Source organism: Neomonachus schauinslandi, chromosome 8 (assembly GCF_002201575.2).
Source record: "Neomonachus schauinslandi chromosome 8, ASM220157v2, whole genome shotgun sequence".
NCBI lineage: Eukaryota > Metazoa > Chordata > Mammalia > Carnivora > Phocidae > Neomonachus > Neomonachus schauinslandi.
This window is the reverse complement of record NC_058410.1, coordinates 41,766,822-41,779,960: the sequence shown is the minus strand read 5'-3', so window position 1 is coordinate 41,779,960 and position 13,139 is coordinate 41,766,822. Positions and strand designations below refer to the sequence as shown.

General features: G+C 33.5%; 1 protein-coding gene across 1 annotated transcript in view; it reads right to left on the bottom strand.

Annotated features, from left to right (window-relative positions):
- Positions 1 to 4,820: 4,820 nt before the first annotated feature.
- TBC1D32 (TBC1 domain family member 32) overlaps positions 4,821 to 13,139 on the bottom strand; it is a 207,882-nt gene continuing 199,563 nt past the window's right edge. Inside the window, exon 34 of the mRNA XM_044917351.1 lies at positions 4,821 to 5,262. Within this exon, the coding sequence (XP_044773286.1) occupies positions 5,143 to 5,262 (120 nt within the window). The 3' untranslated portion in view covers positions 4,821 to 5,142. The remainder of the gene's footprint in view (positions 5,263 to 13,139) is intronic.

Below are 13,139 nucleotides of genomic sequence, written 5' to 3'. Positions count from 1 at the left end.
TATATAACAATCATAAAATTTATATACCTAATAATTGAGCTTCAAAATGCATGAAGGAAAAACTGATTGAACTGAAAGGAGAAACAGAAAATCCACAATTACAGTTAATTTCAACATTACTCTCACAGTAGCTAAAACAAGTAGCCAGAAAGGTCTGTAAAGATACACAAGACAAACAATACCAAACAACTGATCTGAGATTCACAGACCACTCCACACAAAAACAGCAAAATATATATTTCTTTTACGTTACATGAAAAACATTTATGGGTAGATAATCTGGGACATAAAACAATTTTTAATAAATTTAAAAGGATTAACATAAAGAATGTTCTAGCCACAATGAAATTAAACTAGAAATCAGTAACAGAAATACAGCTGACCCTTGAACAACATGGTGTTTAGGGGAGCTGACATTCCCACTCCCCAAAGTGGAAGATCCACGTATAACTTCTGACTTGCTCAAAAACGTGACTACCAATAGCCTACTGTTTACTGGAAGCCTTACTGATAACAGTCAATTAATACATATATTTTTGGATATTTTATGTATTATATATTCTTATAATAAACTAAGCTAGACGGAAAAATGTTAAGTCATAAGGAAGAGAAAATACATCTACCGGACTACACTGTAAAAAAAACTATAAATGAACCTGCGCAGTTCAAATCTGTGTTGTCCCAACTGTATACCTGGAAAAATCCCACAATATTTGGAAACTAAATTACACATCTCTAAATAACCCATGTATCAAACAGAAAATCAGAAGGTAAAATATAAAGTATTCCTGACTATATAAAATGTATAAGCAACATATCAAGATTTGTGGATACAACTAAGGCAGTACTTACTGGGAATTTCATAGCACTGAACACTCATACTAGACAAGAAGGGTCTTGAATAAATGACTTTAAGGAACTAGAAAAACACGAGCAAATGAAACGGAAACTAAGTAGAAGGAAATAAAATTCTGAGTGGAAATCAATGGAACAGAAAACTGAAAAAGAGAAATTGTTGAAACTAAAAGCTAGTTCTTTGAGAACATTCATAAACTTCTAGCCAGACAGATCAAGAAAAAACAGAAGATACAGATGAACAATACCAAAACTGAGAGCAATGACATCACCACAAATTCTACACATATTAAAAAGGTAACCAAGTAATATTATGAACAGCTCAATTACTATAAATTTGAAAATTTGATAAAATGGAGAAATTCCTTAAAAGAAATTACCAAAGTTCTCTTAAGAATAAATATGTTGAATAGCCACGTATCTATTAGTTAATTTTTTTTTTTGTAAAAAATCTTATCACAAAGAAAATTCCAGGCTTCACTGGGAAATTCTACCAAATGTTGAAGGAAAAAATGTACCATTTTATACAAACTTCTAGAAAACAGATAAACACTTCTCATTTTATGAAGCCAGCATTACCATGATATCAAAATCAGAAAAAGAAAACTACAGATCAATGTCACTTATGAACATAGACATAAAAATCCCTAACAAAATTTTAACAAATCAAATATGACAATATGTAAAAATGATAAAATGTTATGACCAAGTAGAGTTAATCTTAGGAATGCAAGGTTGGTTTAGCATTAGAAATGTTGGGAAGTTACCATATCAACAGACCAAAAAAGGGGGGGGGGAAGTCATGCAAATATTACTTTCACATAAAGTATTCAATAAAATCATTTCCAAACAGAAATTCTATTCCTGAAACTCTCACCAAAATAGGAATGGAAAGGATTTTCCTCAACTTGTTTAAGGCATCCACAAGTAACCTACAGCTAATATAATTGCTAGTGTTGAAACACTTTCATTATAAGGGATTTGTCAATTTCTCTTTGCAGTATTTATCTTTTGATAATCAGCTTTATTGAGGTGAAACTTAAAATTCACCTATTCTAAGCATACATTTCACAGTACTTTTAAAAATTTAGTCATATAGCCATCACTACAATCATGACATAGATGTCCCCTCTGCCTCTATGCAGAAAATCCCTTTTCTTCACACCCACCCGCAGCTTAGGCCCTGGAAACCAGTAACATTTTGTCACTATAGATATACCTTTTCTAGAACATTATGTAAATGGAATCTTCAATATGTATACTTTTGTGTGCATCAGTAGGTGGTACTTTTTAATGCTGAGTTGTATTCCATTTTATGGAATGAACTACATTTGTTTATCCATTCACCAGTTGAGGTTTGTGTTGTTTCCAGTTTTGAACTATGATGAATAAAGCTATATTATTCATGCATGCCTTTGTATGGACATATCTTTTATTTCTTTGGGGGAAATGCCTAAAAGGAATATTGATGAGTCACATAGTGAAGTGTGTGTTTAACCTAATCTGAAAAAGAAAAAAACAAAACAAAAACTAAACTTCCAAAATGGCTGTTGCCGTTTTCATTCCTACAATGAGTCTTATGACATTCACTCCAGCATTTTTCTCTTCAGCATGTTTTCTTTCTCTACTGCATCATTTCCACTCACATATAAACATGCTTCCATTTTCCATTTTAAAAAAGTCTTTTGACTCCAGGCCTCCTCTAGCTACCACCCATACTCTCTTTCCCTATTCAGCAATGCTCCTAGAAGGATCAGTCTCCAGTCTTTCCTCTCAGCATCATTAACCCTGCTCCAAACAAACTTCACTACTCCATCAAAACTGCCCTTATCAAAGCCACCAAATCCAGAGATCAATTCTTGTCATCTTTAAAACTACATTTTCACAGTTTAAAATTATTCATCTCTCATTGTGGATTCTGTGAGTGGCAGTGTTGTTATTTCATTTATCCTATCCTGAATATCAAAAATATTTCATTATATGTGCAACCCTCAAAACATGTCTGTTTAATGAATAACCAAAGAAATTTCTTTAATGTCTTGGAATTGGAAAATCAAACTAGAGCATGCCATAATTTAATAATCATAAATTTGGGTAGAATTCTGTTAAGGTTAATTTCTGAGATTTATTTTACCTTCACAGATTCCTTAGATGCTTATGCATAACTACAGAGATGAAATTTTGAAAACAGATATTCAAAGATTTATATATGAGCACTTAAATTTTTCACAGATTTGTTTATATTGTTTTCATAAAATATAGTTTCTTATAATGAATCTTGTAAAATGTAGGAGGTACCCATTCACAAAGTAGAAATAAAGTCTACCCTAAGGACTTATACTTTATTATTTTTTTCTTTTTTTTTTTTTTAAAGATTTTATTTATTTATTCATGAGAGACAGAGAGAGAGAGAGAGACAGAGGCAGAGGGAGAAGCAGGCTCCCCGCGGAGCAGGGAGCCCGATGCGGGACTCGATCCCAGGACCCTGGGATCATGACCTGAGCCAAAGGCAGACGCTTAACCGACTGAGCCACCCAGGCGAGGACTTATACTTTAAATAATTACAAACAAAACTGAAAGGCAAGGCAGGTTGTATTTATTTCTATTCTAAAGAGTATTCTTAAAATAATAGGGACAAAAATAATTTACAATGCTAGCTACATAAACTACCATATTTTACATTTTATTTCACCAAATTGCTAGCTTATTGTTCATAAGACATTTATTTAACAAATGAAAACAAACACCTTCTGGCTCCAGCTGAATTCACTTTTCCAAAATATAACTGTTATTATCTAGATCTTATTTTAGTTTCCAATCAAAATCATCAATGAATATTATAAAACTAAGTTAAAGTTCCTTCTCCATTTGTAGTTCCAATTACCATGTGAGAGCTTTTAAAAAGGAAATAAAGCTGCAATTTTTTAGTATCAATAACAGTAACTCAGGGGCAGAATGGAAAGAAATGAAACCATAAACATGTATTACAGCTTTCCAAAATTAAGTTTGAAAGTAGACAAAGCTTGGTATTTTGAGTAACCTAGGACTCTCTTACTTAACTCCTATCAACCAGAGCTAAAGGGAGCAATATGTCAAATTAACTTGCTCAATTTTCTTTTCTCAACTTTTTCAGTGCCCTTTATGAACACCATTACTGAGCAGCTACTGTTAGCATTTACAGCATAAAACCTAATTTTGGAAGGTTGATATTACAATAGCCTAAATATCACAAAACTGAAAACTGTATGGTGCCAGTTGTCTCATGATACTGAAACAAAAAATGAGTTTGTGGATGAGCTGTATTTTTGGTTTAAAAAAAAAAGGCTTCAAAATGGTTTTAACGGTTGATTTATATTTAAATGTAAGTAATGCATACAAAATGACTACTACCTATAATTTAGAAAAACTTGTTAAAATTGTTAACTGAAAAATATTTTTGTGTATTATTTTTCATATATTAAATGTGACAGTTATAAGAAAATAGACCTTAGCATATTATATTAATCTCATTGGAGCAAAGCCTTCTATTTAAATAAAACACTGTGTTAGTCATTTAAAATAATTTAGAAATTATTCTCCTTAATGTTTTTAAGTTCAGTACAAATAAAATTTATCACTAAGAAAAATGCATAATAAATGAAAATCAAATGCTTATCAGTATGAAATAACCAATCTTTCTTTTAAATGAACCATGTAGAGCCTACATTTCACATGAAAAATTATAAGTTGATGTAGGTATCAAAAGCAATTCCTAGAAAAACAATTATGTCTGAGAACAATAGTTTTCTTAGCATTTGCCATGTTAAATATCATTTATTTCCTCCACATGTAAAATCAGTAATTGTGGCTTTGTCTATTTTCCTTTATATGTGCAGACAAAACATGAAGAAAACAAATGTCTTCCTTGTTTCTATGGACTCTACCTCTGGCTAGTCAAACGATTATTTATAATATTGATACTTCTTTCAAAACTCATTTGGAAAAATAATACTTTAATCTTCTGGTGAAGAAAGAGATGTCGGTTGGGACTAGCTCTTAAACATAAAGAAGTATAAGTAAATTAGATCTGATTCTAAAACAACCTCACAGAACAATGAACTTAACAAAAATGAATTTACTTCATGTCACAAATTGAGATAATTCCTACTTGAATATATATTATTATATTGAAAAAGTCCCAGTATTGATTCACAAAGCATATGTTGTTATAGACACAGAAAACAAACAAGTCCCTCTGTTTCCTTTACAAATAAATAAAACACGACATTTAACTGTGCACTCCACCATCTATGTGCTCTGCACTCTAATGTTCCGCATGTCTCTCAGCACCACTGGTCGGTAGTTTTGTTCCAAAATCTCCATGTATTCAAGGTAATCACTCACTCGAAAACCATGCAGTGCTTCTTCCTGTCAAAAAATACAAACAGAAGTTAATTCACTGGGGTAAAAAAACACAATTCTAAGTTAATGAATTTTAAATAGTTGACTTTTTTTTTCAGCTATAGATGGGGGCTGTAAATGTGTAATTGCTTTTTATCTAGTAGGCTGTGTATGTATGTGATAGCAAGGAAATCATGTACCTATGAAACAAGGTTGTCTGTTTTTATTTATTTTATTTTTTATTTTTTTAAAGATTTTATTTATTTATTTGAGAGAGAAAGAACGAGAGACAGAGAGCAGGAGAGGGAGGAGGGTCAGAGAGAGGAGAAGCAGACTCCCCGCCGAGCAGGGAGCCTGATGCGGGACTCGATCCCGGGACTCCAGGATCATGACCTGAGCCGAAGGCAGACGCTTAACCATCTGAGCCACCCAGGTGCCCCGGTTGTCTGTTTTTAAAACCAAATATGGTTTACAGCTAAAAAAAAAAAAAAAAAAAAAGACAAACTCTTAGATAATGAAATCTTCCTAATATTTTGGATGAAGTTTCAATTATAGAATGATTGTTCGTATTTGTAATTAATAAAGACCCTAAAGCTTATCAAAGGATACTATAATGTTGCAAGAAATATCTGTTCTACAGCTCTGAAGGTTCATAAAACCTTCAATAGTCTGTAACTCATAATGTTGGTACAACACATGTCTTTGCTAATTCTGAATTTAATGGTTAGTGTCCTAAATGAGGCACTCAAGAATAAATTAAAACAGGAGGAATATTCACTTAGAATCTTGGAGACTTTAAGGGATTTGTACAGCTATTTCTTTTAGCATTTCCAAAGATTAGCTATGCAGTACCTACCCTCCAAAGTAAAACAAAAATTCTAAAGAAAAATCATATCTGATCCAATGTAGTATTATGTCCAGAGTTTTGGAAGCTATTTTTAAAAATTGGACAATTCATGCCTTTCTAGAGATTACAGTTTAAAGGTAAAAGTTACTAACAAAAAACAAAAGCAGTTCAAAAAGAAAAGATAATATATTATCCTATACCAGATATTGTGTGAGAGACAGTCTATAGATGAGACACACGAATGTATAACAACTAGAAAAACATGACATGCAATTCTCACTAAGAATGAATGTTTGTAAAGGCCTCCCTCAGATGTCACTGCTCACTTATTTAAGTAATAGTTCACTTGCAAATAAGTTGGGAGAACTTATACTTATTTTGCCATGTATCATCTAAAGTATGGGTAACCTGGAGGAATAGTTGGTACATTAAAAAAAATTATTACTGATCTATAAGTCTGATGTTATAGCTAAAAGAACTAAATGATGTATGCATAATATTATAACATTGGCTAGAGCTAATTCCTTCCAACATAAATATTTGAACTTCACTCTTAATTTTAAAAATAATTGTAATGTTATCTATTCTTTTATTTCTTCATTAACTCATTCATTCTTGATTATAAACTGGAGACACAATGTATACCTCAGCTGTTAATGTTTTAGGACAGGGACTTGCCAAATTAATCTTTGTGTCTTCAGTTTTATATATAAGCAACTCAATCAAAGGGAAGATGTTAATCTTATGAATAGCAGAAAAATACTGGGTCTTCATAAACTTCTCTCCTATCAAAAAATATTTCATTTTGCTTTTGGGGAAAAATAGGATTGAAGTAAGACCATTCTTACTGTTTAAGAATTCACTTTAAACAGTTACCGTAGCGGTCATGGAATATTTATGAATTTATCCATTCTTTTCATTCAAATTATGTATGATTTGGCACTGATCAAGTCCTCATTAAAACTATATCTCAGTTGGAGAGAAATTATAGTAATGTGTTATTCTAACCAGATAAAAACCCAATGTCAGAAAAATTGCTTTAGTGCATGTTCATGATTTTTAAAAGAATGCTTATCGTTCATTAACTGAATCACAATAGGAGATTACACCATTTGAACAATAGCTCTAATAATTCTTTTCTGAGAAAAAATATGCAAAATCTATTGAACATCTTTTAATTACTGTCCCACTTAATTTAATAAATAAAAACTACTTATGGAGAACCATTGTTATCACTTGTTTTACAGATATTTATTCCTTGAGATATTTTTTGAATTATTGCTTTAATTTTGGACATTAATTTTAAAATAAAGAGAAAATACCCTGATAACTATACTGAAGAGACACCCATAATGCAAACTGGTGCAACCACTCTGGAAAACAGTATGGAGTTCCCTCAAAAAGGTAAAAATAGAACTACCTCAGAACCCAGTAATTGTACTACGAGGTATTTATCCAAAGGATACAAATATAGTTATTTGAAGGGGCACATGAACCCCAATGTTTATAGCAGCACTAACCACAATAGCCAAAATATGAGAAGAGCCCAAATGTCCATCGGCTGATGAATGGATAACGAAGAGGTGGTAATATATACACAATGGAATATTATGCAGCCATCAAAAGAATGAAATCTTGCCATTTACAATGATGTGGATGGAGCTAGAGAGTATTATGCTAAGCAAAATAAGTCAGTCAAAGACAAATACCATATGATTTCACTCATCTGTGGAATTTAAGAAATAAAACAGATGAACATAGGGGGAAAAAAGGGAGGCGAACCATAAAACAGATTCTTAACTATAGAGAACAAACTGAGGGTTGCTGGAGGGAAGGAGTTTGGGGGATGGGTTAAATGGGTGATGGGGATTATGGAGGGCCCTTGTGATAAGCACTGGGTATTGTATGTTAGTAATGAATCACTGAATTCTACTCCTGAAACTAGTATTACACTGAATGTTAACCGGAATTTAAATAAAAACTTGAAACAAAAAAAAATGGCCAATTATGTGTATAAAGGTCATATTTCATAAGAGAAAAATATTCATTTTTAAAAGAATGTTTTTAAATGATGTAGTTCATTATTTAATTTTACAATTTATAACTCTTTTTTTTTTTTAAAGATTTTATTTATTTATTTGAGACAGAGAGAATGAGAGAGAGAGAGCACATGAGAGGGGGGAGGGTCAGAGGCAGAAGCAGGCTCCCTGCCGAGCAGGGAGCCCGATGCGGGACTCGATCCAGGGACTCCAGGATCATGACCTGAGCCGAAGGCAGTCGCTTAACCAACTGAGCCACCCAGGCGCCCTACAATTTATAACTCTTAATAAAATCTTCAGAATCTCCTATTCTATTTTTTGTCTTCAGAGTGGTATACTTTTCATTTTATCCTAAATGTTCTCTAATGACTTTAGTGGATAACTTTACTTTGTAATTATAACCATTTAAACTGCCAGCTTATCATTCAATTTATAACAGACCATTTCCTCAGAATACTGCTTTATCATTTTGTTTATAGACCTCAGTATAAAAATATGAATTCCCTTATTCCTTTTTATTTAAAGTAATCTCTACCCTGAACATAGGCCTTGAATTTATGACCCCGAGATCAAGAATTGCATGCTCCACCGACTGAGCCAGCCAGGCACACCTGAATTCCCTTATCCTTTAAATAAGCAGACATATGTAATTATATAAGGCAACACTATCCCTTTTTTATATAAACAATGCACTATTTCAAGGTTTTTTTAATATGTTACTTATGAAGTGGTTTATATTTTGACTAGAAGTTCATTTTGAGCATATTGCATTTTCTTTTTTGTACCTAAGGGTTTTTCAACCAGTGTGCCTTCAATGATTGGCTCTCTTCATTAATTCTGGGTTTCAAATGTTGAATCATCAAAAAGCATTAAAAATTACTATTCTAGGGCACCTGGGTGGCTCAATCGGTGAAGCGTCTGCCTTCAGCTCAGGTCATGATCCCAGGGTCCTGGGATCGAGTCGCTCAGGTTCCCTGCACAGCCGGGAGTCTGCTTCTTCCTCTCCCTCTGCCTCTCCCCTCTGCTTGTGCTCTCTCGCTCACTCTCTCAAATAAATAAAATCTTTTAAAAAATTAAAATAAGAATTACTATTCTAAACCACAGTATTTCATGTGCATTCAATATTACATGATATGACATATACACAGCTTGCCTCTCTCCTTTATATACAGAACCCAGTTTCAAATATGTATCCACTGATTTTCTTTTACTATTTAGAACATTTAATTAGAAGGTCCACTGAATTCAGGGTTTTTAAAAGGGTAACCAGACTAGTCAGTGAGAGACAACCTGATACACTAGGAAGGAGTACAAGATTTGGATTCATACCAAAAATGGGTTCAAACTCCCCTGTATTAGTTACTAGGTGTATGAACCTGGGGAAGTTTACTGACACTCTAAGCCTCAATTTCTCATGTGCAAATGCAGACAATAATGGCATAAGGTTGTACTGTCTGAACTCCTTTTCATGGACTATAAAACCTTATATGATCTAGCTCCTGACTCCTCTCTTACTGTTCTATCTCACCTTGTTCTGGCCACAGTGGTCATCTCAACACTTTCTAAGTGGGCTAACCTCATACTTACCTCTAAGATTCTGCTTTTGCCTTTCTTCCTATTTAGAATTTTGCCCTGAAGTCCTTGCATTGCTTTTTCCTTTGCTTCATTCAGATCTCTGCTTACTCTCTCAGAGTAGCCTTTGTTGGACTCTATCTAAATAGCATCTCTGACTTAGTCTGACTCTCTTAAGATGTTTGATTTCCTTATAATAAGATCTATCAATACCCAAAGCATTATATATTTATTCAAATATTTGTCTACCAGTAGAATGAAAGGTCAGTGTGGGTAGGGACATGGCCTGTCTTGTGACAGAGCTGTGCCTGGGACACAGCTGTTGTACAATAGTTGACTAAGTCAATGAGGGAATTAACAATACCCATAAATCCCTTTGCTCAGTGCCTGGCATTCAATAAGCGCTCCAGGTATTAATGGTTTCACAGTAAAAACATCTTTATTAACTGATGGCCTCTAAAGTGGCTAAGTTAGATTTTCTTGATCACGCTACAAATCTATAATGTTCAACATCGAAGATTATTGACTCCAGTCTGTTTTTCAACCTCTTGCTAAAAAGATAAGGGAACAGTTCACTTAAAATATTATATTGTCTTATCTTGCAACTTCTCAGGAATATGCCTCTTATAGAAATCAAGCTATACCTATACTTTCAAACATTACTTGTATCAGTTAAAGTTTCCAAAAATAATTTCTAGCAAAAATGTTTTTAGAGCTACTGCAAGCCCTGTAAATTTGGAATTTGAATCAAAGATAAGTCTTTTGGGTTGGTAAATAAATACAAAGTACAAAAAGACTGAGTGTGCTCGCATTACATGCCTTAGTTTTATGACTTCAGGATCAAGTTTAGGTATTTTCTGCTATATTCTTTCCCGAATTTAATTATTAATGCATTTGAAAGGTGATTTCAAAAAGACATAATAGGGGCGCCTGGGTGGCTCAGTCGTTAAGTGTCTGCCTTAGGCTCAGGTCATGGTCCCAGGGTCCTGGGATCGAGCCCCGCATCGGGCTCCCTGCTCTGCGGGAAGCCTGCTTCTCCCTCTCCCACTTCCCCTGCTTGTGTTCCCTCTCTCGCTATGTCTCTCTCTGTCAAATAAATAAAATCTTTAAAAAAAAAAAAAAGACATAATAGTTCTTTATAAAGTCTGAAAAAAAGTCACTTTGAGTGGGTTAAATAGGAACAATAATCACCTGGAGACATATAAAAGTTTACCACAAAAGGTGTAGAATTTAATACACGCTGAGATAACTTAAAGGATTTACATGAATATCAAATCTCACATAAGAAGCATCAAATTATATAATAAGAGTCACATGAGAGAAGGAGTTTTGTGAACTTAGCTCTGCTCTTTACCTTTGCTAGAGATGATTTTTTGTGTGTTGTGTTGGACCTATCATGAAAAAGGACCTTCTTTCTTGGTCAAAGTGGTAGAAAAACAACCAATCTGTAAGTAATGTTTTTTCTAATATGTTTCTCCTGGGGTGCTTGGTATAATTAGAAATTTCTAAGCCCAATAGCCCCGAACTTTTAAATCCCTGGTCTTGGCATTCTGGATTCAAGTTTCAAAGGTAACATTTTTACATATTCTAAAGGTTTCAAGCTATTTGAGATTTTATACTAAAACCTGGCAACTCAGGCCTGTCATGAAAATTGTTTTGGTAGGTCTGTGGAGGAGTCTAGATATGTCAGTTTTAATAAGCACACTAATGATCCTCAGTATTAGGGAAGTTTATATAGTGTGTGTAGTTCTGGATAGAGTATGAGGTTCAAAAATATTTAGGAAAGAGTATGTGAAAGATTTTAACACATACCACCTCACACTGATCAGAATGGCTAAAATTAACAACTCAGTAAACAAGAGATGTCGGTGAGGATGCAGAGAAGGGGGAACCCTCTCACACTGTTAGTGGGAATGCAAACTGGTGCAGCTACTCTGGAAAACAGTATGGAGATTCCTCAAAAAGTTAAAAATTCAACTATCCCATGACCCAGCAATTACACTACTAGGTATTTATCCAAAGGACACAAACGTAATGATATCGAAAGGGCACATACACCCCAATGTTTATAGCAGCAATGTCCACAATAGCCAAAATATGGAAAGAGCCCAGATGTCCATCAATAGATGAATAGATATATAAGATGTAGTATATATATACAATGGAATATTAGCCATCAAACAGAAAGAAATCTTACCATTTGCAATGATGTGGATGGAACTAGAGGGTATTATGCTAAGTGAAGTAAGGCACAGAAAGACAAATACCATATGATTTCACCCATATGTGGAATTTAAGAAATAAAACAGATGAATATAGGGGAAAGGAAGAAAAAATAAAATAAAATGAAAACAGAGGGAGGCAAACCATAAGAGACTCTTAACTACAGGAAACAAACTGAAGGCTGCTGCAGGGGAGGGGGTTTGGGGATGGGGAAATTGGGTGATGGTTATTAAGGAGGGCACTTGATGTAATGAGCACTGGGTTGCACTTATATGCAACTGATGAATCATTAAACTCCATCCCTGAAACTAATAATACAGTATATGTTAACTAAACTGAATTTAAATAAAAAATTTAAAAATAATAATTTATAAAATTATAAAAATAACAAATAATAAATAAATAAATAAATAAATAAATAAATTTAACTTAGCTGAGGGATACATGGGCATATGTAATGGCTAGGGAGATGATCCAATTCTGGCTGCATAAATGAGGGGATAAACCTTGATCAGATACAATGTAAGAGAATGATCCTGACCTATATCTGAAGTATATGCCAGGTATGACTATGATTTACTAAGATGTCCATGGGGCTAGAGAAGAAAAAATGGGAGCAAAAGTATATAGTCTAGCTATGGACTCGGAAAAAAGGCCTATTTTGCTTGCTGTGTTCTCTACACATCTTTTTCTTCAGTTAATAACAAGAGAAGGATGGGACAGGGATGTAGATATTCAAATAACTCCTAACTTTTTTTTTTTTAAAGCACTTGCTATGTGCCAGATAATGTTCTAGAAGTTTTTACAAAAAGATACCACTTAATTCCTCAACAATTCCATGTAATAGGTATTATTTCACAACAAATTATACAGATGAGAAAACTGAGGCACAGAGAGGTTAAGCAAGGTATCCAAGCTTACAGAGTGATAGAGCCAGAATCTGAATACAGGCAAACTCAGTGATATAAGAACAATGAAAAACACTTATTGCAAACCACAGTTAACATAAAACTGAACGTGTTTTATCTATTCTTTCAGATGATGAATTATTTTTTGTATTATGTATACTTTTGTCTTTTAAAAGCTTAGCAATTCATGTGATGTTTCTCAGTCTGATCTCCATTCCTTACCCTGTCAACATGTTCTGGTAACAGCTGCAGGAACAACAACAAAATTCCTCTTGACAATTTACTGATTGGATTGAAATTAATCTGATTTTTTCA